The sequence below is a fragment of the Mya arenaria genome, chromosome 9 (assembly GCF_026914265.1).
Source record: "Mya arenaria isolate MELC-2E11 chromosome 9, ASM2691426v1".
Lineage (NCBI taxonomy): Eukaryota > Metazoa > Mollusca > Bivalvia > Myida > Myidae > Mya > Mya arenaria.
In genome coordinates this window covers 70,968,959-70,994,476 of record NC_069130.1, presented here as the reverse complement: position 1 = coordinate 70,994,476, position 25,518 = coordinate 70,968,959, and the positions used below count along the sequence as shown (strand labels likewise).

General features: G+C 36.3%; 1 protein-coding gene and 1 pseudogene across 1 annotated transcript; both read left to right on the top strand.

Moving 5' to 3' along the window:
• Positions 1-153: 153 nt before the first annotated feature.
• On the top strand, positions 154-7,208 carry LOC128246337 (uncharacterized; annotated as a pseudogene).
• Positions 7,209-17,097: 9,889 nt separating this feature from the next.
• LOC128203524 (acanthoscurrin-2-like) lies at positions 17,098-21,342 on the top strand. The gene is made up of 4 exons (XM_052904970.1): positions 17,098-17,214; positions 18,253-18,303; positions 19,855-20,496; positions 21,237-21,342. The coding sequence occupies exons 1-3, from the start codon at positions 17,154-17,156 to the stop codon at positions 20,484-20,486; spliced, it is 744 nt and encodes a 247-aa protein (XP_052760930.1). The 5' UTR covers positions 17,098-17,153; the 3' UTR covers positions 20,487-20,496; positions 21,237-21,342.
• The last annotated feature ends 4,176 nt before the right edge of the window (positions 21,343-25,518 follow it).

Here is a 25,518-nt window from a genome sequence, read left to right as displayed (position 1 = left end):
CCGGGAGGGACATTAAATTAGGGTCTCATGTGTCAGTGCTATTCAATGATGCACGTTGCAGTACCGGGGTATCTCTAACCAAGATTACATTCTGTCTGTGCAGTATGCTCCAAAACATAAAATGAAAAACACTCTTATCGGAGCACTCCCAGAATGGGCTTGACCCAAGTGCGGGTATAATTAAACTTAAATACCACCACCTGGATGTAAACATTTTTTAACAATACACATTTCTGAAAGAAGGTTTGTTGTAGAAGCTAAAACAATCAATACCAATTATGAAAGCGCTAAAGCGTTGAAAGACTGTAGGTGCGTCTAGAATTCCTTTTAAATCTTGTTCACAGGCCGTAATCCGGCGAAAAGTGGGTATAAGACTGAATGAACACAAAAAAGATTGTGAAACAAACTCAAATAAGGCATTTACTAGATCAACCAGAAAACAATCAGAATCGACAATAGAAAAAAGTGCAATCACAGATCACCAGAACATAAATAATCATGAAATAGACTGGGAGGGGGCAAGCGTAATAGAGAGAGAATCAGACTGGAGAGTGCGAAAAACGAAGGAGGCTATCTGCATCAAAACTGAGGGGGCAGTTATGAACCGGGACGAGGGGGCCTTCCTTTCTGGGATTTACAACCCACTTTTCGCCGGATTACGGAAATTCGGCGGGAAGTCCCGAGTGTCAGAGCTGCGAGTGAGCGATAGTCAGGCCAGTTGCTCTGATGATGTCCACAGTGTTGGACGAAAATTTCAGCTTTAAAAAGTAAGTGTAGTGTTTGAAGAATATGTTATCAATCTATTGGATTTACCTACACAATGATCTCATTCAAGAACATTTTTGTATGAATCTAATTTATTCAAAAATATCATCTGTTTAACTGTTATCGTGTGGTTTTAACCTTGAAAGTTTGCTTATGATCTCAAACAATCACTTAGCCCTCTCATAAACGTTGACCACATTTATAAAGCAATAAAAAAAATAACTGCATAATTGCAATTACATTAAATTAAATTAGTTTTTTTTCAATCGGCAGAGACAATAACGTGTCATTTTACTTGTAGAAGCAATTGGTTGCCATTGCTCGTCTATTTATCTGGTCTAAATAATGTTGTTTACTTCTTGCAACTTACTGTCCTTTAACTAGGTTTAAAATGCTGTATTCCGTAGCAGAAGAAGGGTCCAGTTTTTCGAAAAATTGCATGCCACAAAATGATTATCTAGAGAAACAAAATAAATCTTCTTCGTCAAGACCAGCCCTAGCTATATTGTCTTTAACAAAATATCCTGTTACTTTATTATGTTTTTGGATTTTTCTAAATATCTAAAATTGTTCCCAATTTGGAAAGTTAAGGCGGTAGAAGAATTTAAAAAAATAGTTCCCGAACACCTTTTGAAGAAATTCCTGTTTGCTCCTTAACTGACAAAGTACCAGTGGGTCGCGTTATGTACTGACTTGCATTATTCGCGTTCTTAGTGTCTATTTATAAATGCGTATCGAGTCTAATACATTGTTTAACCATGCATTCTGTAAAGAAATATATCTCGCACAGAAGAGGACGTTATATATATGTATAACATTCTTGTTTTTGAGGTCTCGGCAGTATAAATAAAGTGCTGTTTAAACCTAAAATTACAAGACACTGACGGCCTCATCATGGGTAAGATCGTTGGTCTTCTGATTGCGTCCCTAGTAGCGCTCGAAGCCTTCAGCGATGGTAAGATGTTTATTTGTATAGATTCATAGGACTTATTATCTAACTTGCATTTGTATATCGTATGTTTGCAGTTGTTGCTGTTGGTGTATTATTATTATTATGTTGTTTGGTTTTAAAATTTCATTCAATTTCATGTTGTACTATTTATTCCGATTGATACTTAAAGACTTATAGGACTTACAGACTTATTGGAAAAAAAAATATTATTTTGTTTTAGAAGCTGTCGCTGTTTATTAAATTTTACATCCATGTGTTATATTAGTATTAAATATTAACAATGCATTGCATAAACAGTTATCGTGTCAATGTATTCTCTTGTTTTCGGAACTTCATTAACTTATAGACATAAAGAAACGCTCATTTAAATGACATTTTTATTTTTAATAGTATGTTGGTGATATGGCCAAAGTCTAGTTTATTTTCGTTATGTTTTATTCGGGATTTTGATGACGATTTAAATAGCAAGTGCTAAAGGGTGTTAATCGTTCCTATTGGCGTTGGCAACTTCTTGTGGCGTTAACAGAGCTAGGCGCATTCTCTTGTGCTACAGTCGTTAAACACTTGCAAGGCGCATCTGCCTGTGCAATGTGCGTTAGCTAATGCAAGGGAATGTTAGCCAGTGCAATGGTGTGTCTGCCAGGGCAAGGGCGTTAGCCAGCGCAAGGAAATTTTAGCCAGTGCAATGGGCGTTAGCCAGTGCAAGGGTTAGCCAACCAAGGAATTGTTAGCCAGTGCAAGGGGCGTTAGCCAGTGAAAGGGGGTGGTAGCAAGAACAAGAGTGGTTAGCAAGCTTAAGGTTCGCTAGTGATTACTTAGTGCGTTAATATGTGCTAGGGGACATTAGCTAGTGATATGAGGCATATAAGTCCGTATAAGGGGAAATTTGCGTGCTTGCTGCTGCCCACTGATCTATATTAAAAATCCGAAAAGAACCTTCCGTTTAACAATATGTTTAACTTTCGTATATATTCATATTCTATAAGGTATTATTGCTTAAGAAAAAGTGAAACTTTTTTCAATATATTGCGGTAGTTCAAGAACTATACTATCCAATATAATCAATGTATTAGTAGTCCGCATTTGTGATTACGGATAGGATATGAAAATACACGCGCACATCAGCTTTATGTTTATCAATATTTAATGGTAACACTATTTGTTTTTACCAGTTTATCCTATCCCTCCTGGTAGAGCGCATACGTAAAGATATGCGCAGCAAAATCAACCATATTCATGTATTGTAATACTATACAACTAGTTTCGTTTTCATTGGCGTGGAAAAGGTTTTTACAATAAATTTCGAGAATACGAAAATATATTTTATATTTTTACGAAGTACGCCCATTTTAATGTATAAAGTTTGTTTTTAAAAAATCAAACATACATGTATGCAAATATGAAGGAATTTACCGTGATAAGTTGTGATCGTATCGTTTGCTTATAGATATTTATTTAGAAAACCCTCAAGTAAATAGTTCCCAGATAAATATAAAGAAATGTATCAGTATCTCTCTGTAATAAAATATACATTGTATTCAGCATATTTTCTCATCTAAATATATTTAATCGAAAAACCGAAATTTGTTTGATTAATGGTGTGGTATTTTTAAATTACAATGAAAACTTCAGATTAATGCGCGTTCAATACTCTATATTAAAGGATTTTGAAGTATATTAACATACATTTTAGAAAATGATTTTGACTGACATAAAATAATAATAATAATAATAATAATATAAGTCCTACTGATCGAATAAGGATTTCCTAGTATTTTAATGTTTGAAACAATCGAACATTCTTATTCATTGCTAGTATTGAATCACCGTTCTTTTTAAAACATCGAATGTTTCCCTATCGATACATTCCTTATACCAAATTAAGGTTGTCCGGTTAGCACAGTGGTATTCGCAATCGCTTCTCACCGAGGCGACCCGGATTCGATTCCCGGCATTGGCGCGTGTGACATTGGTTTGTAGTCACCAAGCCGGTTATATAGGTTTCCTCCGGGTACCCCGATTTCCTCCACAACAAAAGACCACATTCTCGCGTAACATCGTGACAACGAGAGTGATAAATATAATTTTGTACTAACTTGTTTCACAATCGTTGTAAAATAAATAAGTTTAACCTAAACTAAATTTTACTTCTAATTGCATATATTTACCTCTCTATTCCAGGGTACAAATATGGTTACGGGTACGATGGCATGATGTCCCGCAGATATATGGGTGAGATTAACATTTTCAAAATAGTCCTTTGATTCTAATATTTCCAATAGGGGCAGTATCGGTCAGTGAAACATATTTATATGCACGAAATGAATACTGCATGAACAAATACATGTAACTATGTCTGATCATATAATCAGTGAAAACGATCAATGTATAAAAAAGCAAGGTAAGATGGGGGAAAATAACCATGGAAACGCGTCAAATGTTTTATAACTTAATGGGGCTAAGCGCGCAATTTTTGTTTTGGTATAATTTGTGTAAATATCACAATTATCTAATTTTCATTTATTTTAATACGGTTACAAATTTTCCCGAAAATTTGGCCCGGTTTCCGCGAAAGTGTGAGTGTATTAAAACTGTGAAATGAAAGATTAGGGTTATGCCCTTCTTTTCTCATTTACAAAAACACTTATCTGGCAATGAGTGAAAACGGTTTTTACTACCTTCTCATTACGTTTACAAGAACATATCAATAACATGGTAATAATAGCAATCTCTGACTGATACTGTCAACCATGAGTCTGTAACCAATCAGAATGTCCTTAATTCTTCAACATTAAACCCACTTAGTCCGGCGCGATATGGCACAGTCAAAGACAGACAATAGATACAGATTAACTGATTTTAGAATGTTTCGTTCCAAACTCTCATACTTACATGAAAAAATGTCGTTTTAGGGGTGTTGCAACATTGGTCTTAGGATTAAGGAGATTAAAATCATTGTTACTCTAAGAGCTTCAAAGTTTTTTGAAAGTATTCTTAAGAGTGTAGACAGACTTTTTAACATTGTTCTAACATATTTTTTATGCAGTTAATATTTTCATAACTTATCTAAAGTGTTGTGTTATTGTGTTCAAAACATGCATATGATAGAAAGCTGTATTGTTATCAAAATGACCTTAGGAGGGTACAAGGGAATTAGTCAGCAGTAATTAATTTATAATATTAAATGGTCGCATTTAAAGTTGCACTATCAGAGATTGACCGTTTTTTCTGTCTTGGAATGAGCAAAATGTTGCGTAAATATCTGGAAACAAGTGATATCAGACTGCTGTCAAAAGATACGATCGCAGTTTTTACTATTTTCATTGGAAAATTGATGTTTTGTGGCTTAAAGCGTTACTTACTCTTAAATTATAATTGTTGTTTTTTTCGGCAGTTTTCTAAACAAGTGAAACTGTTCTTTTGCGAGTTATCGTATATATAGAGGATCTCAAATGAGTGTTTATTTTGTTTTTAGTTTTTTTAAACGAGTTCTTTTTAAAGCGATAAAAACGAGGCGTTGCCGATTCTATTTATAACATAACTCATGTACGGTCGAAATCTAGGTCAAAGTTTATTCAATACACATTCTCGTGTCCTAGAGCCACGAATTTACATTGAGGGATATTAGTAAGGTTTAACTAAAAAAAAGAATACATTTTTTTTTAAATTAGGCAAATCAATAATGAGAGCAATGTCTTAACTTTGTGACGTCATTAGTAATCACGCGAGTGTATACATGTCATTTGGCGGTTGAAGTTTGAAAAGACCGTTAGTCAGAGTCACAGTCGCTTTCAGTAGTGCGAATTTGCTTTGTAGCTATTGGATTACATCATGGATTTTGTCATTTTCATGGATATGCACAATGAGTTTTCCCCACGTGAATTGGAGCACCAAAAATGTTGTAAAATTCAACAGAAAAAGTGAGTTTTCATGTGGAATCAGTGACTGTGTGAACTTGAAAATTGCTGACGAACAGTGTGCATAGACTGAGCATTGTGCAGTTATTTTCACTGGTGTACAAGTTTGATATTTCCTTGTGTTGATTTGGATTTATGTAGCTATGGTTGTTTAAAGATGCAATGTTTTTGTGTCCCGATATTTGCATAATCTGGTTCGCAGGAACATTGTTGTCATTCATGATTCAATTCCTGGACGAGGTATTTTCTGTCGCTGTGATCAGGGGGGGGGGGCGTTTATTTGGATAATGCCCAGCAATCTTCACCATTCGTTTCATCGTGGAGCTGAGTTTGTTGAGACCGACAGGATTTATTTTGAAACATTGTTTCTGATTTTTTTCACGTTTTTTGACAGCGCGTATGAATACATTCTTTATGCGTTTACCTAATTTGCATAGTTATTACATTAGTAATATATGAACTATATTGCATGGGGTTATATCACTCCTGCGCTGTGAGTTATGTTATAAAACTGGTTTGAAGACAGTCCGATACAAACATTAAAAGAACAGTCAAAACTGTCTGTGAGATTGCACCTTTACATAATGGTTTTCAATATTCATACATTATAATTAAAGCTTTTAAAACAAGGTTTTTATAGTCCATCTATAAGCTAAATATCTTTAACGTTCTAAACAAACGACTTAAAGATACACTTCATTGATTGTACGCCCTTGTTATCAAACTAAGCAATGATTGAACAAGAGTTCAATTTCTGTTTGATTTGGTCAAAGGTCATGGTGGACACGGTGGTGCAATGATGGGTGGTGGGATGTATGGTGGACATTACGGTGGTGGAGGCATGTTTGGCGGCGGTGGTATTGGTGGGGGCATGATGGCGGCGGTGGTATTGGTGGAGGCATGTATGGCGGCGGTGGTATGGGAAGAGGTAGTATGGCGGCGGTGGTATGGACGGAGGCATGTAAGGCGGCGGTGGTATGGGTGAAGGCATGTATGGCGGCGGTGGTATTGCTGGAGGAATGTATGGCGGCGGTGGTATGGCTGGAGGAATGTATGGTGGCGGTGGTATGGGTGGAGGCATGTATGGCGGCGGTGGTATGGCTGGAGGAATGTATGGTGGCGGTGGTATAGGTGGAGGCATGTATGGCGGCGGTGGTATGGGTGGAGGCATGTATGGCGGCGGTGGTATGGGTGAAGGCATGAATGGCGGCGGTGGTATGGCTGGAGGAATGTATGGCGGCGGGGGTATGGGTGGAGGCATGTATGGCGGCGGTGGTATTGGTGGAGGCATGTATGGTGGCGGTGGTATGGGTGGTGGCATGATGGATGGTGGGATGTATGGAGGCTATTGCGGTGGAGGCATGATGGGCGGTGGTGGCATGAGTGGAGGCATGATGGGAGGCGGATACGGAAGCTATGGTATGATGGGCTCAATGATGAGATCCGGTTATACTAGCTGTGGATGGCGATGCAAGTGCAGGAAGTTTTGCCGGTGGCTCGAGAGGGACTTTGGACGGTGTAAATGGTGCAAGTGGTGGCACTGTAGGAGGATGTGCTGCAGGCGAAACAAATAAAAAGTATTACGTGAGTTATCTCCATGTTTCTGTTTATATAGGTTTAGACGCGGGTAGACAATATAATTGGATTATATCCTCTATTTTGCGTAAGCAGGCGCTGGTAGACAGCATAACGTGCATCTCCGCGCATTTGTTCATATAACATTGATAACCTATCAAAGGTAGAATTCATCCTGATGATTTATCAAGAGCTTCATGGAGCGAACGGAAACTTTGAGACTGTTGAATGAAACTGAGCAATTTTATTAATAATATTTATTGGAATATTGTCACAAGCAAGATTTCAGGTTGCATTTAAATACATTGATTTATGTAGTGATGTATTCCAATGTGGTTATATCAAGTACTCTTTTTTCATTCTGCCGATTCAAACAACAACACCAAGGTTATATTAATACTTAAAGCTTTTTTCTGCCAAAAAGAAACAACAGTTTAGCTTAGCTGTTAAAATTTATTTTTAAACAGAGGTTAAACAGACGTTCAGGTAATCAATATTTTGTTATTTAGACTGATAATTTACCCTAAAATGTCAGTTTTATGTCATAGCTGCCGGTGCAGTGCAGTACCAACCGTTATACAGTTTTATTGTGTTTTATATAAAATATCTTTGATTTACACTATTATATTTACACTGGACTATGAAAGGGCTTTAAATAGCTTTCTTTTCCATTATAAAGTCCGATGTTTCCTATGTATTTCCATCATTATGATACCTATTTTGATTATTTCAGTCGCTGATTGACCATCCTGATACACGACCCTGACCTTGTCCGACTTTTACGATTACGTTAATAGTCTGATATGTTTTATTCTGGAATAAACATTTTGCATACAACGGGTTTCCTGCGTTTTGTTTTTAGGATATTGTCAGACACCACATTTATACACATGTTCTATGAGTAAAGAACAGAATATCAAATAACATTCCCACAAGGCTTTGATCAAAAGGTCAATGAGTTTAAAAGTATATGCATCTCAAAGCTCTGCATCGAAAATAATGTTTTCCATTCAAAGATATCATAATCAAACAAACGCTGCTGATAAGATATAACACTGGAAATATGCCATTATGGGCCTGGAGTTGCTGTCCTTGCATTTTCACAAACGGCAATTGTGCGCCCGATGCTGCTATTGTGCGCCCGTTGCTGGAGATGTTCGCTCTTTGATAGGAATGTGCGCACCCTGTAGTGGAGAGCCTTTTCGAAACACCTTCTTCTTACTTATCTGTGTTGAATTTTGGACTTCTTTCTTTCTGTGTTAATAGTTTAATAGATGCAAAACACAACTACACGATTTATTTCACACAATAGTGTATTCATTCACAAAACATAATTTAATTTACATACACAACACAATGTTACGTATACCGAACCTGAATGCTACATATCAACACTCATTGAAACATAATCCCTTATAAGTTTTTAGGTAACCCTTATACATATTTTTATTGAGTCTTATTTTCATCACTGCATTCTAGATAAACGAATATGAGCGCCTCGAGGTGAATCCAACGCTCTCCTTAGTCTAAACGTATAATCAGTATCATACATGTGAGTCAAATAATGTCGCAAAAATCATGTTAATTCAATAATATGCCATTATAAGCATTGTTCAAACAAAAGTTCAAAGGTCATTGCCTAAATTAGTCAGTCAATCAAAATGACCATTTTTCACTTTTCGGCCATATGAGCAGCCTTAATAAAAAATAGCAATAACACAAAGTGTGTTTTATTTAAAAAACTGATATTCATTGCATGCTTACTTGACTAAAAATAAGTAAAATAAGTAGTTATATTCCAAAAGTATATGTTGTGTAACGTATGTATATGTGCTGTGGTTTGAATTTTACTAAAATATAAAGTATACAACTAATCTAAGACAAGCACAGTTTCAAGGAAGACTAAACACTTCTGCTCAATTCATCCACAAAACCAGAAAGCCAAAATACATCATACTTGAACCATTTAATGCAGTCTGTTTGGTTAATATACCTAACCCAATCTAAACCCCCACCGGTTAACAATTAAAATCAAAGCATTGAGGGTACTGTAGTGGCGAATGTCAGGAATAAAATACTTGCAACCTAAATGCATAAAGTATTGTCATTGTAACAAAGCCCATTTGCTGTAACAAACACCCTCTTTACCGTTGTTACCAACCTAATTCGCCATCACTATCCTTCCGTTGCCGTTAATATTAACCCGATTTGCCGTCTCTTCACCTCCCGTGTCCATTGTTACAAAGCCAATTCGACATAACTACCCCTCCTGTTATCGTTGTTACTTACACCATTTGCAGGCACCTTCTCTCCCGTCGCCGTTGATATTGACCTGATTTGCGGTCTCTTCCCCTCACGTCTCCATTGCTACAAAACCCATTCGCCCATACTCCAGTTCCCCGTCCCTTCTCGTGATGTTAATACCAACCATATTCGCCGTCACTTCCCCTTACGTCGCCATTCTACAAAGACCATTCGTCATCAATACCCTCCCATCTTCATTTTTACTAGTAAGCCCTTTCGCCGTCACTTACCCTCCTGTCGCTATTGTAACAAAGCCCATTCGCTGTCACTAACCCTCCTGTCGCCATTTTTACAAAACCAATTCGCTGCTGTCAATAACTATCATGTCACCATTGTTTCAAACCCCCATTTGCCGTAACTTCCCCTCCCGTCACCGTTGCAACAAACCCATTTTTCGTCACAATCCCTCCCTTGGAGCCCCAAAGCCCATTCGCAATTACTCTCCCTCCTGTCGCCGTTGTTACTTATCTAATTTGCCGTCGGATTCCCTCCCATTTCTCTTTTGTCGTCACTATTCCTCCCGTCCACACTGTTACGTAGCCTACTTGCCGTCACTACCCCTCCCTACCACTACCCCTACCCCTCCCGTCGCTGTTGTTAATATACCGATTCGCTGTCACTTACCCTCGTTGCCGTTGCTATAAACTCACATCATTGTAACTTCCCTTCTCGTTGTTACAAAGTCCTTTCACCGTAACTATCCCTTCAGTCGCCGTTGTTACTTACCCGATTTGCCGTAACTAATCCTTCCGTTGCCGTTGCTACAAAGTCAATTCATTGCCATTAACCCTTCCGTCACCATTGTTGCAAAACCCTAGTCACCGTCACCTTCCCTCCAGTCGCCGTTGTTACCTACACGTTTCCTCGTCACTTCCCTTCCTGTCACCATAAGAACAAAGCCTACTTGCCGTCACTAACTCTCCCGTCGCCGTTGTTTCTAATAACCAGATTTGTAACAAAGCCCATTCGCCATCAAATTCCCTCCCGTCGCCGTTGTTACTAACACGGTTCGTTGTCATTATTCCTCCAGGCACAATTGTAACAAAGCCTTTTCACTTTTACTCTCCCTCCCATCTTTATTGTTACCAAGTCTTTTCGCCCCCACAATCCCTTCCGTCGCCATTGTTACCAAGCCTTTTTCGCCATCACAATCCCTCCCGTAGCGATTGTTACAAAGCCTTTTCCCCGTCACTATCCCTCCCGTTGTCATTGATACCAAGCCTTTTAGCCCTTACAATCCCTCCCGTCGCAATTGTTACAAAGCCTTTTCGCCGTCACAATCCCTCCCGTCGCCATTGTTACAAAGCCTTTTCGCCGTCACAATCCCTTCCGTCGCCATTGTTATAAGCCTTTTCGCCTTCACAATCCCTCCCGTCGTCATTGTTACAAAGCCTTTTCGCCGTCAAAATCCCTTCCGTCGCCATTGTTATAAAGCCTTTTCGCCGTCACAATCCCTTCCGTCTCCATTGTTACCAAACCTTTTCGCCCGCACAATCCCTCCCGTCAACATTGTTACAAAGCCTTTTTGCCCTCAAAATCTCTCCCGTCGACATTATTAAAAAGCCTTTTCACCCTCACAATCCCTCCCGTCGCCATTGTTACCAAGCCTTTTCACCCTCACAATCCCTCCCTTCGACATTGTTACCAAGACTTTTCGCCTTCACAATCTCTCCCGTCGCCATTGTTACAAAGCCTTTTCACAACCCTCACAATCTCTCCCGTCGCCATTGTTACAAAGCCTTTTCGTCGTCACTATCCCTTCCGTCGCCATTGTTATAAAGCCTTTTCGCCGTCACAATCCCTCCCGTTGTCATTGATACCAAGCCTTTTAGCCCTTACAATCCCTCCCGTCGACATTGTTACAAAGCCTTTTCGTCCTCAAAATCTCTCCCGTCGACATTATTACAAAGCCTTTTCGCTGTCACAATCCCTCCCGTCGCCATTTATACCAAGCCTCTTCGCCCTCACAATCCCTCCCGTCGCCATTGTTACCAAGCCTTTTCACCCTCACAATCCTTCCCGTCGACATTGTTACCAAGACTTTTCGCCTTCACAATCTCTCCCGTCGCCATCGTTACAAAGCCTTTTCACCCTCACAATTCCTCCCGTCGCCATTGCTACCAAGCCTTTTCACCCTCACAATCCTTCCCGTCGACATTGCTACCAAGACCTTTCGCCTTCACAATCTCTCCCGTCGCCATTGTTACAAAGCCTTTTCACCACCCTCACAATCTCTCCCGTCGCCATTGTTACAAAGCCTTTTCGCCCTCACAATCTCCCCCGTCGCCATTGTTACAAAGCCTTTTCCCCGTCACAATCTCTCCCGTCGCCATTGTTACCAAGACTTTTCGCCCTCACAATCCCTCCCGTCGCCATTGTAACCAAGACTTTTCGCCCCCACAATCCCTCCCGTCGCCATTGTTACCAAGCCTTTTCACCCTCACAATCCCTCCCGTCGCCATTGTTACCACGACTTTTCGCCCTCACAATCCCTCCCGTCGCCATTGTTACCAAGACTTTTCGCCACCCTCACAATCCCTCCCGTCGTCATTGTTACAAAGCCTTTTCACCACCCTCCCAATCCCTCCCGTCGCCATTGTTACAAAGCCTTTTCCCCGTCACAATCTCTCCCGTCGCCATTGTTATAAAGCCTTTTCGTCGTCACTATCCCTTCCGTCGTCATTGTTACAAAGCCTTTTCGCCGTCGCTTTCCCTCCCGTCGCCATTGTTACCAAGCCTTTTCGCCGTCACAATCCCTCCCGTCGCCATTGTTACCAAGACTTTTCGCCCTCACAATCCCTCCCGTCGCCATTGTTACCAAACCTTTTCGCGCCACAATCTCTCCCGTCGCCATTGTTACCAAACCTTTTCCCTGTCACAATCTCTCCCGTCGCCATTGTTATAAAGCCTTTTCGTCGTCACTATCCCTTCCGTCGTCATTGTTACAAAGCCTTTTCGCCGTCGCTTTCCCTCCCGTCGCCATTGTTACCAAGCCTTTTCGCCGTCACAATCCCTCCCGTTGCCATTGTTACCATGCCTTTTTCGCCATCACAATCTCTCCCGTAGCGATTTTTACCGAACCATTTCGCCCTCACAATCCCTTCCGTTGCCGTTGCTACAAACTCAATTCATTGTCACTTCCGCTCCTGTCGCCATTGTTACAATGTCCATTCGCCGTCACTATCACCCCGTCACCATTTTAACAAACTACCGTTTTGCTTGTATCGTCGCTTAATTCGTTCAGTCGTAGTGATTTATCCATGTTTTAATTCGAACTACACTTAAAGATGTCCGATAAAAAATATTTATATGTATAAAAGTTAAATTGAATTACGGAATACGTACATGACAATTTAAAGCACATGTCACATGTCACAATATATTCCAAAGAAATATTTAACTATACAACATAAACATGCTACATTTGAATGGATATACGGTTTTATTTAATTTCTTATTGATATGTTATTAATATTTTAATACTAATTTGATGTTTTACATCACCAAAAACACAAAACTTCGACATAGACAGAATGATCATTCAAGACGCTACTTCGAAACATATTACACTAGTCATATATCAAAAATAAATTATAACGTTGTTTCATGGTGAATGTGTCATCTATGACATTTTAAATGTTAACAAGTTTAATTACACAATTTAATGAGTTTAAATTCTGTAAATTTGTATTTAAGTATTTGATTGGGAAATTTCTTTTGTTGTAATCGTTTGAAAGTGTGTGAAAAAATGAATGAATGGGATACATAGACCTAGGTTTAGACTTCTCGGCCCTAAGATAAGCACTCGCAAACACTTTTATTTTCTTAGACTCGCATGATAAGATATGACTTATTTCAGTCCCCATTAAAACGATTCATAAAGAAGTAAATCGATTTCAGAAATCGAAAACGGTATATACCATAACTGTTGTAACGAAGTTACAAATTGATTTAATAAACATTTGCATTAAGATGAACATCCTGTTCAAGGGAGATGACTGACACTGAACGATATAACTTCGATACTGGGCCTGACGTTATTCTGGTCGTTCTTGAATTGTGTTGTACTTATACCAGATATACTTAAAAATATTTCATTTTGTCAGATTTCGTCTTTTTTGAAACAAAAATATTTAAGATTAATTTCTTTCATTTTAAGAATATTTTTATCCGCATTGTGAAGTGCACTTATATTATATCGTCGGATAAAAAACATTAAACCCAGATAAGGCCAGTATTACTGTTTTTTATCCATATATGAGTGAATACATTTATGCGTCGTAATTACCTATATCACGTCTTATTTGTAATTATTTAAAATAAAATCATAATCTGCTGAAGTAAACATCTTGTGACCTTCAGGATTTGGTTACTCAGCTATAATGCATTGTTTGATAGTTTGATATATGTGTTGTAATTACCTTGAATAATTGCATTATAGCCATGATTAGGAAATAATTAAAGTAATTCAACAAACTTATAACTTGATGAAAGTAGAAACTAGTTATTTATCTAGAAGTATAGTAAACAACTGCTAATGTTGTTAAATGTACGTATTCGATCAAGTGGCATAGCTCAACAATTTAAGAACCCAGAGTTCAATTACCTGATAACCGTCTAAGGACTGGCAACATGTCTCTTCGTACCTAGTTTCTGGTTGGTATCATGAATGGTTAAGATTAAGAACAAGGCGGAGATTACGATTTTTAATAAATTTGTTGCTACAGTACTAAAGTGGGTATCAAAGGCTGAAATTATTGTGCGGTCAAACAAAATAAATATATTTGTTCATGCCAGGTCTGCTATGGTAGCATCCACAACTGCATTTAAATTTTTGACGAATGAAGCTGAGACAAGGTTTTTGATCTAGGTTATTGCAATGATCCAGGTTGGTTAGAAAACGCGAATTATAACGTTGTTATGAACGTGTGTCGGAGTATATTTGAAAGTGTTGAGGGGTTTTGGATGTAAAATTGAGTCTGATCCGGTCTAGTGGTAACACTCTTGACTGCCAATCGACGGGTCGCAGGTTTGATTACCCGCCGCGCCTCTTAATAAAAACTTAATCGTCGTCCGGGGGGATATTAAACGGGGATCCAATGTGTCAGTGCTATTCAACGATGCACGTTGCAGAACATATTTTTCTGAAAGAATGTTCGTTGCAGAAGCTTTAACAATCAATACCGATTATAAAAGCGCTAAAGCGTTTAAAGACTATAGTCGTGACAAAAATGACTTTTGCATTCCTTTTAAATTTCGTTCACAGAATATAAAAAATCCTTGAATCGGGAGGTGCCTATCATTACCTAACAACAGCTAATGTGAATTGATGAATTTGTAAATCAATTAACTATTTTCTTGACATTTACCGATAAACCTATATGTAGTGAAATATTTGAACATTGCTTTCATTTCAAAATTTTAATACGATTGTAAAGTTCATTAAATGTAACCCGATGTTGTCTGAGGACGTTGTAACTATTTATAGTAGATAAAGTAAGTTAACATATTTGGCGTGAGACCACAGTTATTTTTACTATATGTTTCATATAGACACTAACCTGGCTTTTGACTTAATACACATCCCAATTTAAAAACAAGGACATGGCATCTCTAGAACAACACAAAATACAATCACAAGAAAACACCATGTTGACCATTGACCCGACTGTCAAAATTGAGTTCAAATACATAACCCTTCCGCCAAGGAATCAATCGGCTACAAACAACTAATTTTCAGACTTCCACAAGCTATGATTGTTCCAATATTTACACTGAAAACTATCAATTTCTGCAATGGAGTGTCAAATTCAGTCAAGTTCTCTGCAAAAAGAACATTTTTTGTTTCTTTTTCATTCAATTTTAATAAAATATTGATACTTGAACACAGGCACTCTTTTTTCTGTATTCACATCCGGATCAACGGGGGGCAGATAACTGTGGTCTTGAGCCATTTACATTTTCTGCGTAATAATCTAAGTTAGTTTAAATTCCAATCGGTAACTCACCAAGATTAATTGATTAGTATTCTGCTTGCTTACAAATTCAAATTGACGTTGAAATCTTATAAACTTAATAAACTTTCTTTTAGTTCTCACTATTTTAAACCGCATAACACCAAACGTCTCATTTTCTAACGCATACGCATTAATTCTTTTAACACGTCGTATTCATAAAGAAGATATGACGATATTTATTTTTGATTAATGGTTCTAAAACAATCTAAAAACTCATAACTCAGTTAACCAGTGTTTAAAATAATTACCTGGAAGTAATTCGTTTCATGGACATTTTGCAATTTGATGAAATTCATTATACATTAAACGTAAAATTTTAGGAATTCATCACCAATGTAGCCTTCAAATTTATAAAATTCAATAACCAGGCAACGTGCAATTTAAGAAATGCATTTCACAGGTAGCCTGCAATTTAAGAACATCATTACCAAGGTGACTTGCAAATTAATTTTATATTCAGCGAGCTCTCTGTTGAAAATTAATTGTGTATTAATATATACCATGTGGGAATACGTCGAATAGAATAATGTCCTCTTCTGTTCTGTTCATCATCAAATTCGCAATGTCAAACCTTTTTTCATCATTAAACATTTTTTGTATGAATCTTATTAGTTCAAAAATACCCTCTGTTTAACTGAAATCGTGCGGTTTTAACCTTGAAAGTTTGCTAATGATTTTAAACAATTACTTAGCCCTCTCATAAACGGTGACCACAGTTATAAAGCAATAGAAATCATAACTGCATAACTGAATTTAAAATGTCAAATGCATGCAATTACATATTAACTGCCCGTTTAATAACAATTAAAATTAATAATAATTAAATTAAATTAGTTTTTTTCAATCGGCAGAGACAATAACGTGTCATTTTTACTTGTAGAAGCAAGAAGCCATTGCTCGCCTATTTAGCTGGTCTAAGCAATTTACTGTCCTTTAACTAGGTTTTAAATGTTGTATTCCGTATCAGAAGAAGGGTCCAGTTTTTCGAAAAATACATAAATCTTCTCTAGTGTGTTTGCCACCGAATTATGATTATCTAGAGAAACCAAAAACAATCTTCTTCGTCAAGACCAGCCCTAGCTATATTGTCTTTAACAAAATATTTTGTTACTTTATTATGTTTTTGGAATTCGTTTTTTCATTTTTATCAATATCTAAAATTGTTCCCAATTTGGAAGGTTAAGGCGGTAGAAGAATTAAAAAAAAAATCGTTCTCTAACACCTTTTCAAGTAATTTCTATTTGCTCCTTAACTGACAAAGTGCCAGTGGGTCGCGTTATGTACTAGCTTGCCTTATTCGCGTTTTTAGTGTCTATTTATAAATGCGTATCGAGTCTAATAAATTGTTAAACCATGCATACTGTAAAGAAATATATCTCACACAGAAGCGGACGTTATATATATATATATATATATTTATATATGACCTTTAATCGAAAACAGTCGATCTAAAATGTAAATATAAAAACAACAATAATGATTAACTAAAATTTTAATAAAATAACAAAAAGTAAACTATGATGAACGACACGGTAAGAGTATAACCTTCTTGTTTTTGAGGTCTAGGCAGTATAAATACTGCGCTGTGTAAGCCTCAAATTACAAGACACTGACGGCCTCATCATGGGTAAGATCGTTGGTCTTCTGATTGCGTCCCTCGTAGCGCTCCAAGCCTTCAGCGATGGTAAGATGTTTATTTGTATTGATTTATATGACTTATAATCTAACTTGCATTTGTATATCGTATGTTGTTGTTGTAGTTGTGTTGTTGTTATGTTTTAAAATTCCATTCAATTTAATGTATTTGTACAATATATTCCAACTGATACTTTTATAAGACTTACATACTTATTGGATTTTTTTTATTTTTATTTCTAAGCTGTTGTTATTTATTGATTTTTACATCTATGTGTTAAATTAGTATTAAATATTAACAATACATTTCAATACAGTTATCGTGTCAATGTTTTTAAGGAACCCTATTAACATATAGACATAAAGACACGCTCATGCTTATACAATTTTATCTAATAGTATGTTGGTGCTATGGTCAATGTCTAGTCTATTTTCGTTATATTTTATTGGGGATTATTGAATGACGATTTAAAAAGCCAGTGCTAAAGGGTGTTAATCGTCGCTATTAGCATTGGTTAGTGCTTTGGGCGCATGCGTCAGTGCAATGTGCGTTAGCCAGTGATAGGGGGCATCAGTCAGTGCAAGGGAATGTTCGCAAGTGCAAAAAGAGCGTTAGCCAGTGTTAGGGACGTAAGCTTATACAAGGCGCGTTTGCGAGTGCAAGTTAGTGTTTGGGGCATTAGCCAGTGAATGGGGATGTTAGCCGGTTCAAGAGGCGATGGACATTGTATTCAGCATAATTTCCCATCTAAATATATTTAATCGAACATACAAGATTTGTTAAAATAGATAAATAGTTTGGTATTTATTAATTACAATGGAAACTACAGAGAAATTCTCGTTTAATATTCTATATTAAAGTATTTTTAAGTGTATCAAAATACGTTTTAGAAAATTATTTTGACTGACAAACACGAATGCTTATGTACGTCCTATAGATCGAATCAAGATTTTCTCGCATTTAAAATTTATCTAAGCAATCAAGCATTCTTAATTGCTTAATAGTTTTGAATCACTTTTCTTTTAGAAACACGAAAGTTCCCAATGCGATAGATTCTAATTTCATATATTTACATTTCTATTTCAGGGTATAAATGGGGTTACGGGTACGGTGGCAGGATGTCTCGCAGATATATGGGTGAGATCAACGTTTTCAAAGTTTATCCTTCCAGATCATTTGATTCTAGTATTTTCATCGGGGGCAGCTTCGGTCTGTGGTAATGGTAACATATTAATATACACGAAATGAATATTGCACGAAAGAAGACATATTACTATGTTTAATCATACACTAATTAAATAGGATGAACATATTGTATAAAAAAACAAACAAGATAAAATGGGGGGAAAATAATCATCGAAGAGCGATAAATATTTTTATACAAGTCTATTAAAACATAATGGGGCTACGCGCACTATTTTTGTTTTGATATAATTTAGGTAATAGTTACATTCTTATGAGCTTTTTTTTACTTTAAAGATAATTTATGTTTATTATTGTCATTAATCTTGATACACTTAAGAATTCTGCCGAAAATTTGACCCGGTTTCCGCGAAGTGTTGGTGTATAAACACTGTTCAGGGAAAGTTTAAGTTTATGCCCTTCTTTTCTCTTTTACTTAACTCTTTCGGGTTAATTTAGCAATGAGTGAAAATGGTCTTCAATACCTTCTCAGTATGTATACAGTTACATGTAAATAATATGTTATTCACTATCTCAGACTGACACTGCCACCCATGAGTCTGTAGCCAATGAGACTGTTTTTATAATTCTTCAATATTAAACCCACGTTATCAGGCGCGAGTGGGCATAGTCAATGCCAGAGAGTGGACAAAGATTCACTGATTTTAGATTTCCAACAATACACTCAGTTAGATGGAAAAGTGTCATTTTTGGTGTGTTTTCAACATTGGTGTCCGGATTAAGGGGAATCAATACTTTAAGGGCTACAAAGTTTCTTTGAAAATATTCTTAAGAGTGTACGCAGTCTTTTCAACATTGTTCTTACATTATTTTTATACAGGTAATATTTTCATAATTAATCTTAATTGTAGTGTTAGTGTGTTCAAAACATTCATATGATAGAAAGCTGTATTGTTATTAAAATGACCTTATGAGGGTATAGGGAATAAGTCAGCATTAATTGATTAATAATTTAGGATGGTCGCATTTAAAGCTACGCTCTCACATATTAACCGTTTTGACAGTTCTTTTGTCATGGAATATACCAATTGTTGCATAAATACCTTAAATAAATGATATAAGACTGCTGACAAAAGATACGATCGCAGTTTTTACTATTTGCATTGAAAAATTGATGTTTTGTGGCTTAAAGCGTTACTGAAGCTTAAATAAAAAATGATTTTTTTCGGCAGTTTCCCCAACAAGTGAAGTCTGTTCTATTATGAGTTATTGCATGTGAATGGTTTGAAGACATTCCGATATAAACATTAAAAGAACAGTCAAAACTGTCTATCTGTGAGATTGCAGCTTTACATAATGGTTTTCAATATTTATACATTGTAATCGAAAATTTTAAAACAAGGCTTTTATAGGGCATCTGTAAGCTAGATATCTTTAACGTAATAAACAAACGACTAAAAGATACACTACATTGATTGTACGCCCTTGTTATCACACTAAGCAATGATTGAACAAAAGATCATGTTCTTTATTATTTTGTCAAAGGTCATGGTGGACACGGTGGTGGCATGAGCGGTGGTGGGATCTACGGTGGGCATTACGGTGGTGGAGGCATGTTTGGAGGCGGCGGTATTGGTGGAGGCATGTATGGCGGCGGTGGTATGGGTGGAGGCATGCATGGAGGCGGTGGTATTGGTGGAGGCATGTATGGCGGCGGCGGTATCGGTGGGGGCATGTATGGAGGCGGCGGAATGGGTGGAGGCATGTATGGCGGCGGCGGAATGGGTGGAGGCATGTATGGCGGCGGTGGTATGGGCGGTGGCATGATGGGAGGCGGTGGTATGGGCGATGGCATGATGGGAGGCGGTGGTATGGCTGGGGGCATGATGGATGGTGGGATGTTTGGGAGCTATTCCGGTGGAGGCATGGGCGCGGGCATGTCTGGCGGTGGTGGTATGGGTGGTGGAATGGGAGGCGGCGACATGGGAGGCGGCATGATGGGAGGCGGATACGGAAGCTATGGTATGATGGGCTCAATGATGGGAAACGGGTATACTAGCTCGGGATGGCGATGCAGGTGCAGAAAGTTCTGCCGGTGGCCCGAGAGAGACTTTGGACGATGCCGATGGTGCAAGTGGTGGAATTGTAGGAGGATGTGCTGCAAGCGAAGCAAATAGAGAGTATTACGTAAGTTATCTCCATTCGTATGTTCATGTATGTTCAGACGCGGTAACAGTACATTTCTGAATTTTCTCTCCTATTTTGCATACATGTACAGGTGCTTATAGACAGTATAACGTCTGTCTCTTCACGCACTTGTTCATATCACATTGTTAACCTATCAAAGGTAGAATTATATCTGATAGATTAACACGAGCGTCATGGTGTGAACGGAAATGATGAGTCTGTTGAGTGAAACTGAACGATGTTCAAGGCCAGAGTTATGGTTTTAAAAATAATTTTATATGATTAAAAAATTGTCTCTGGCAAAATTCTATGTTGTATTTGAAAACATTGATAATTTATTTATATATTCAAATGTGGATGAGAGCACTGTATTCATATTTTCGATTTAAACTACAGCACCAAGGTTATAAAAATATTCCAACTTTATTTCTGCCCAAAACAGTTGAGATTAGCTGTTTAAATTAAATTTAAATAGCAGAGACGTTCATGTCAACAATATTTAGTCATGTAGACTGATAATGTACCTTAAAATATCAGTTTTAGGTCAGAGCTGCCGAACGTGAAGTTTACGGTGCATTATAAACCATTTTACATTTTTATTTTCATTTAAAATATATATTTGATTTACACTTGGCTTTGAAAGAACTAGAAAGCTTTCTTTTCACATTGTACAGCCCGAGTTTTTTCTATGAATTTATGTTGATGCGCCTCATACCTTTACAAAATGTTGGTTATTTCAGTCTTTGATGGACCATCCTGATAAACGACCCTCACCTTGTCCGGCTTTAACGATTTCCGTTAATAGTTTGATATATTTTATTCTCGAATAAACATATTGCATTACAACGGGTTGCCTGCGTTTTTTTCTAGGAAATTGCCAGACACCACACTTACACACATTTTCAATAAGTAAAGAACAAATATCAAATAACCTACCCACAAGACTTGATCAAAGGGTATTTAAGTATATACATTTCAAAGCTCTGCATTGAAAATAATGTTGTCCTTGCATTTGCACTATTTCAAACAGCAAGTGTGCGCCCGATGCTGCAAGTGTGCGCCCTTTCTAGAAATGTGCGCACCCTGTAGTGGAGAGCTTTTTCGAAAAACCTTCTTAGTACTTATCTGCGTTAGATTATTGACTTCTTTCTTCCTGTTTTTAAGTTAAATAGATGCAAAACACATTTACAAGATTTATTTCACACAATAGTATATTACGTTCACAAAACATAGTTTAATTCACATAAACAACAAATGTTTGAGTAACCGCATTGGAACAGTCAGTGAAAGAAGAGATACAGTTCATTTGTACACTATTTTTCGAGCTGTCCTGCCTAAATTGTAAAATAAAATGATTTCATAACATGCGATCGTTAAGTCTCATACATATGTTAATTAAGGCAAGAGTCTTAATGTCATCACCGCATTCCAGATGATAGAATACAAGCGCTTCCCGGTGAATCCAACGCTCACCTCAGTCGAAACATATAATTAGTGTACTTGTAAGACAAATAATGACGCCAAGTTTGTTTGTTTTTTGAAAAAACAATACACATGTAAATGCAAATATATGCCGTTATAAGCAGTATTGAAAGGAAAGTTAAAAAGGTCATTGCTAAAATAAGTCAGCCAATCAGAGGTAGCTATTTTCGAAACACAGCAATAAAACAAAGGAATGTTTATTAGTACACTAATATTCATCGCATGCAACAATATACCTGACCCAGTCCTAACCCTCATCACTGCTTACTTTTAAAAACTGAAGTATTAGAAATAAGTATTCCTGCAAAGTGAACACAATATGACCTTTGTCTTTCAGAATATATGCATGTACACATGTAAGCAATAACAGGATAAAACATGACAAAACGCGCAGAAAAAAGGTGTGAAGTAAGAATACAAATGTGTGTAGTCGGTGAAGCCTGGCAGAAGAAAAAAACAACAGTTAATGATATGGAATAGTTAATAGTTGGCGGTAATTTTAGGGTTGGTCTGTCCAATGAAACCATGTATATGCCACACTATGGTATTTCTAAAAACCCATAAGAAAAATTGTTGGTATTGTTTCTTCACAATGGTTCATGTTTCTTCATCCAAACAATCTCCATTGATATTATAAACGCTGTGTCGAAGTGTTGGCATATCATTTCTCTACCAACTCTGTTTTGTTAAAGGATGCATGTTTCATTTGCTTCATCATCGCGCTATGAGTGTTGGTTGTGCCCATTACAATATTTCAATATATAATGAAAGTGCACTTTTTAGTACTATTATTTTATTTCGTTGTTGGAATGATTTCATTTAATTATAAAGCAGAAATACTGTTTACATTTATACTTATAATTTCTCATGCACAATATTCTGGAAATGTTATTTTCAAATATTTTTAATATTGTTTAATGCACTTCTTTTGTATTCAACTCATGAACTACCTCATTGAATTTTTTTCAATCAGATCAATATTCATTTTCATTTTTATCAAAACTTTTAATAGTTCTTGACTTGAATAAAAATAGAAGATAAAGAATCAAGTTCAAAATATAATAAAAAACTATAATAAAACTTCAGAATTTCATAGCTTAATATAATACATGAGTATGTAAAACACAACTTAAATGATGTTCACAGGGACTTTCATAAGGAGGTTTCATTGAAGCATTGAAATTCATTTCGGAAACATTCATGTGATCTTGTATGCCCAGGGTCAAACCGGCTGTTAAATGATGCGCATTGTAAATGATCTAGCCAATTATGAATGTAAATATTTCGATATCAATAAAGTTTCAAATTTAATTATGTCTTAACTAAGACAGTATGGTAAAAGTAGATTATTTTTCCTCATAATCAAATAATGCAGAGGAGGTAACAAATGATATAATGCGTTTAATACATAAAATAAAAAAAAAACATCAATGAATATACGTATGAACAATCGCATAAGGTACAATAAACATATAATTTTGTAAAAAGCATGTGATGCATTATAGCACATATACATAATATATCAACTCAATACCTAGCAAATAACGCTATCGTATATATGTTTTATGTAACAATTCATATCTAACGCTAATGCTTCTCCAAGAAAATAAGTTGACCTCATTATATTTAACCCTATTTTGTTTTAGAACTGATATGTTACTTTACCAATAAAGAAACAATTTTCTTTCATACTTTTCGATGAAATATGGAGTTTTATCAGTGAAATAACAACAGTGAAAATGTTCATTGCAAATAAGGAGTGAATAATATCAACATTTAGAACTACTTTTCAAATCCATTGCAGTTACTTCCCCTTGATCATAACAGAACACTTCATTTTGAACCAGAAAATGTTTGAAAATAAAATATTTAAAATTTAAAGAAATGTTAAACTAACCGTTTATTTAGAAAACTGTTAATCCCGTTTTACAAACGTTTTCTTGATAATTCACACAACAATTTACAGATTTAGGGTTTTTTTTATAATGCATATCAGAGAACTTTTTCTCAACAAACCGGAAATAAAAAATGACAGCTACGTCATCAGCTATTATATAAATAGAATTTGCGTGAAATGCGTCCCACGGGTAACGGCGTAAAAACACCCTTTCAAAAAAGGGGGTAATTAAGAAAATAAATTCTTATAATATAATATAATATAATAAAATATAATAATATAATCCATCCCATTTCTATATTGACAAATCATTTGTAATGTTTGTTTTATTTTCAACCTTCAACCAAAATTTGAATACCTTTACTTAATATAAAACAATCACATCATTTTGTTATAAGGTTAGTAAGCTTGCACATTTAATTTAATATATTTATTAATCGCACAATAATCAGAACAGTTCAAACCATTGGCTTTATTGCTCAGAAACACATGAATCATAATAGAAGCAAATAATCTGTTTAAGAGTTCAAACCGTCAGCAAAGAATGGATAATTCAAAATAAGGATACAATGATTACATCACAAAACAGAGACTAACAAGATAAATCAAAAAGAAAGATTGCATACATGTACATTCATTTCAAATTTTTAAAGACATGTGTACATAGTACACAATACCAAATCGAAAGCAAACCTAGAATAGATATTTTAGAAATGCAAAGGTATGTTAATCGTCATTCTTGACCATTATAACGTGGATGAGACTATGCCAGATGAAACACTGCGATACACAATTGCTATGAAGAACACTTTGGTCATAATATATACGTATACAATTATTATTAATAATAATACAATGAAAAACTACAGGGACAAAAGGCCAACAAAGATTAACATCTTATACTGCGTACACTTGTTCGTTTATTAATCACATTGCGATGATCGTCCATATTCTAATCAATAAAAGAGCATCACAGGGTCAAAACACCAACACAGATCAGCATTGTTATTGAGGTTTAGTTGTTCGTTTCTCAATATAACATGTTGTAGGTTCATCCATGTTCCAACAATTAAAATAGCGCAATATAATGTCTGTGATTGAGAGGTCAACTGTAATTAACAGTTAACGGTCAGATGCGTAAATGGTTCCTGCATTCAATTGTATAAAACAGGTTGGTCTTTGGTTAGGTCAAAGTTATCAAAATGTGTATTGATTGCTCAGTAATTATCCAATAATAACGAACCAATCAAATCGTTTTATTGGTCAACTAGCCAAAAGAGTTATTATACAAACGGCTGTTGCGGTTAAATAAAAGGTTGTATTAATTTACAATATTTCAAAGTTTTTGAAATACTCATTGTGAAGTACAAACACTGTGATTTAAAAAAATTAAATTATTTTCTATTGTAGTTGATAATCTATTGTATCAATAACTATTATATAATTTATGTAAAGCTTTGTGTTTGAAATATTGACACCCCTAGTTGGATCGAAAATAGAATGTAAACGACTGGAACAAGCAGTAGTCGAACATTCAAAAATATGCCTTGTTCAGGCACAAGGAAAAGGCCAAAACGACTATGAACTAGAGATTAAAACGTGTAAACACCACAAATAGACTACATACATCAACATTATAAGTA

Excerpts from the sequence above, each read along its gene's own strand:
- LOC128203524 (XM_052904970.1), top strand. The coding sequence starts at position 17,154 with ATGGGTAAGATCGTTGGTCTTCTGATTGCGTCCCTCGTAGCGCTCCAA. Across the intron at positions 17,215-18,252 it reads GCTCCAAGCCTTCAGCGATG|GGTATAAATGGGGTTACGGG; the intron begins GTAAGATGTTTA and ends TTTCTATTTCAG. Across the intron at positions 18,304-19,854 it reads GATGTCTCGCAGATATATGG|GTCATGGTGGACACGGTGGT; the intron begins GTGAGATCAACG and ends ATTTTGTCAAAG.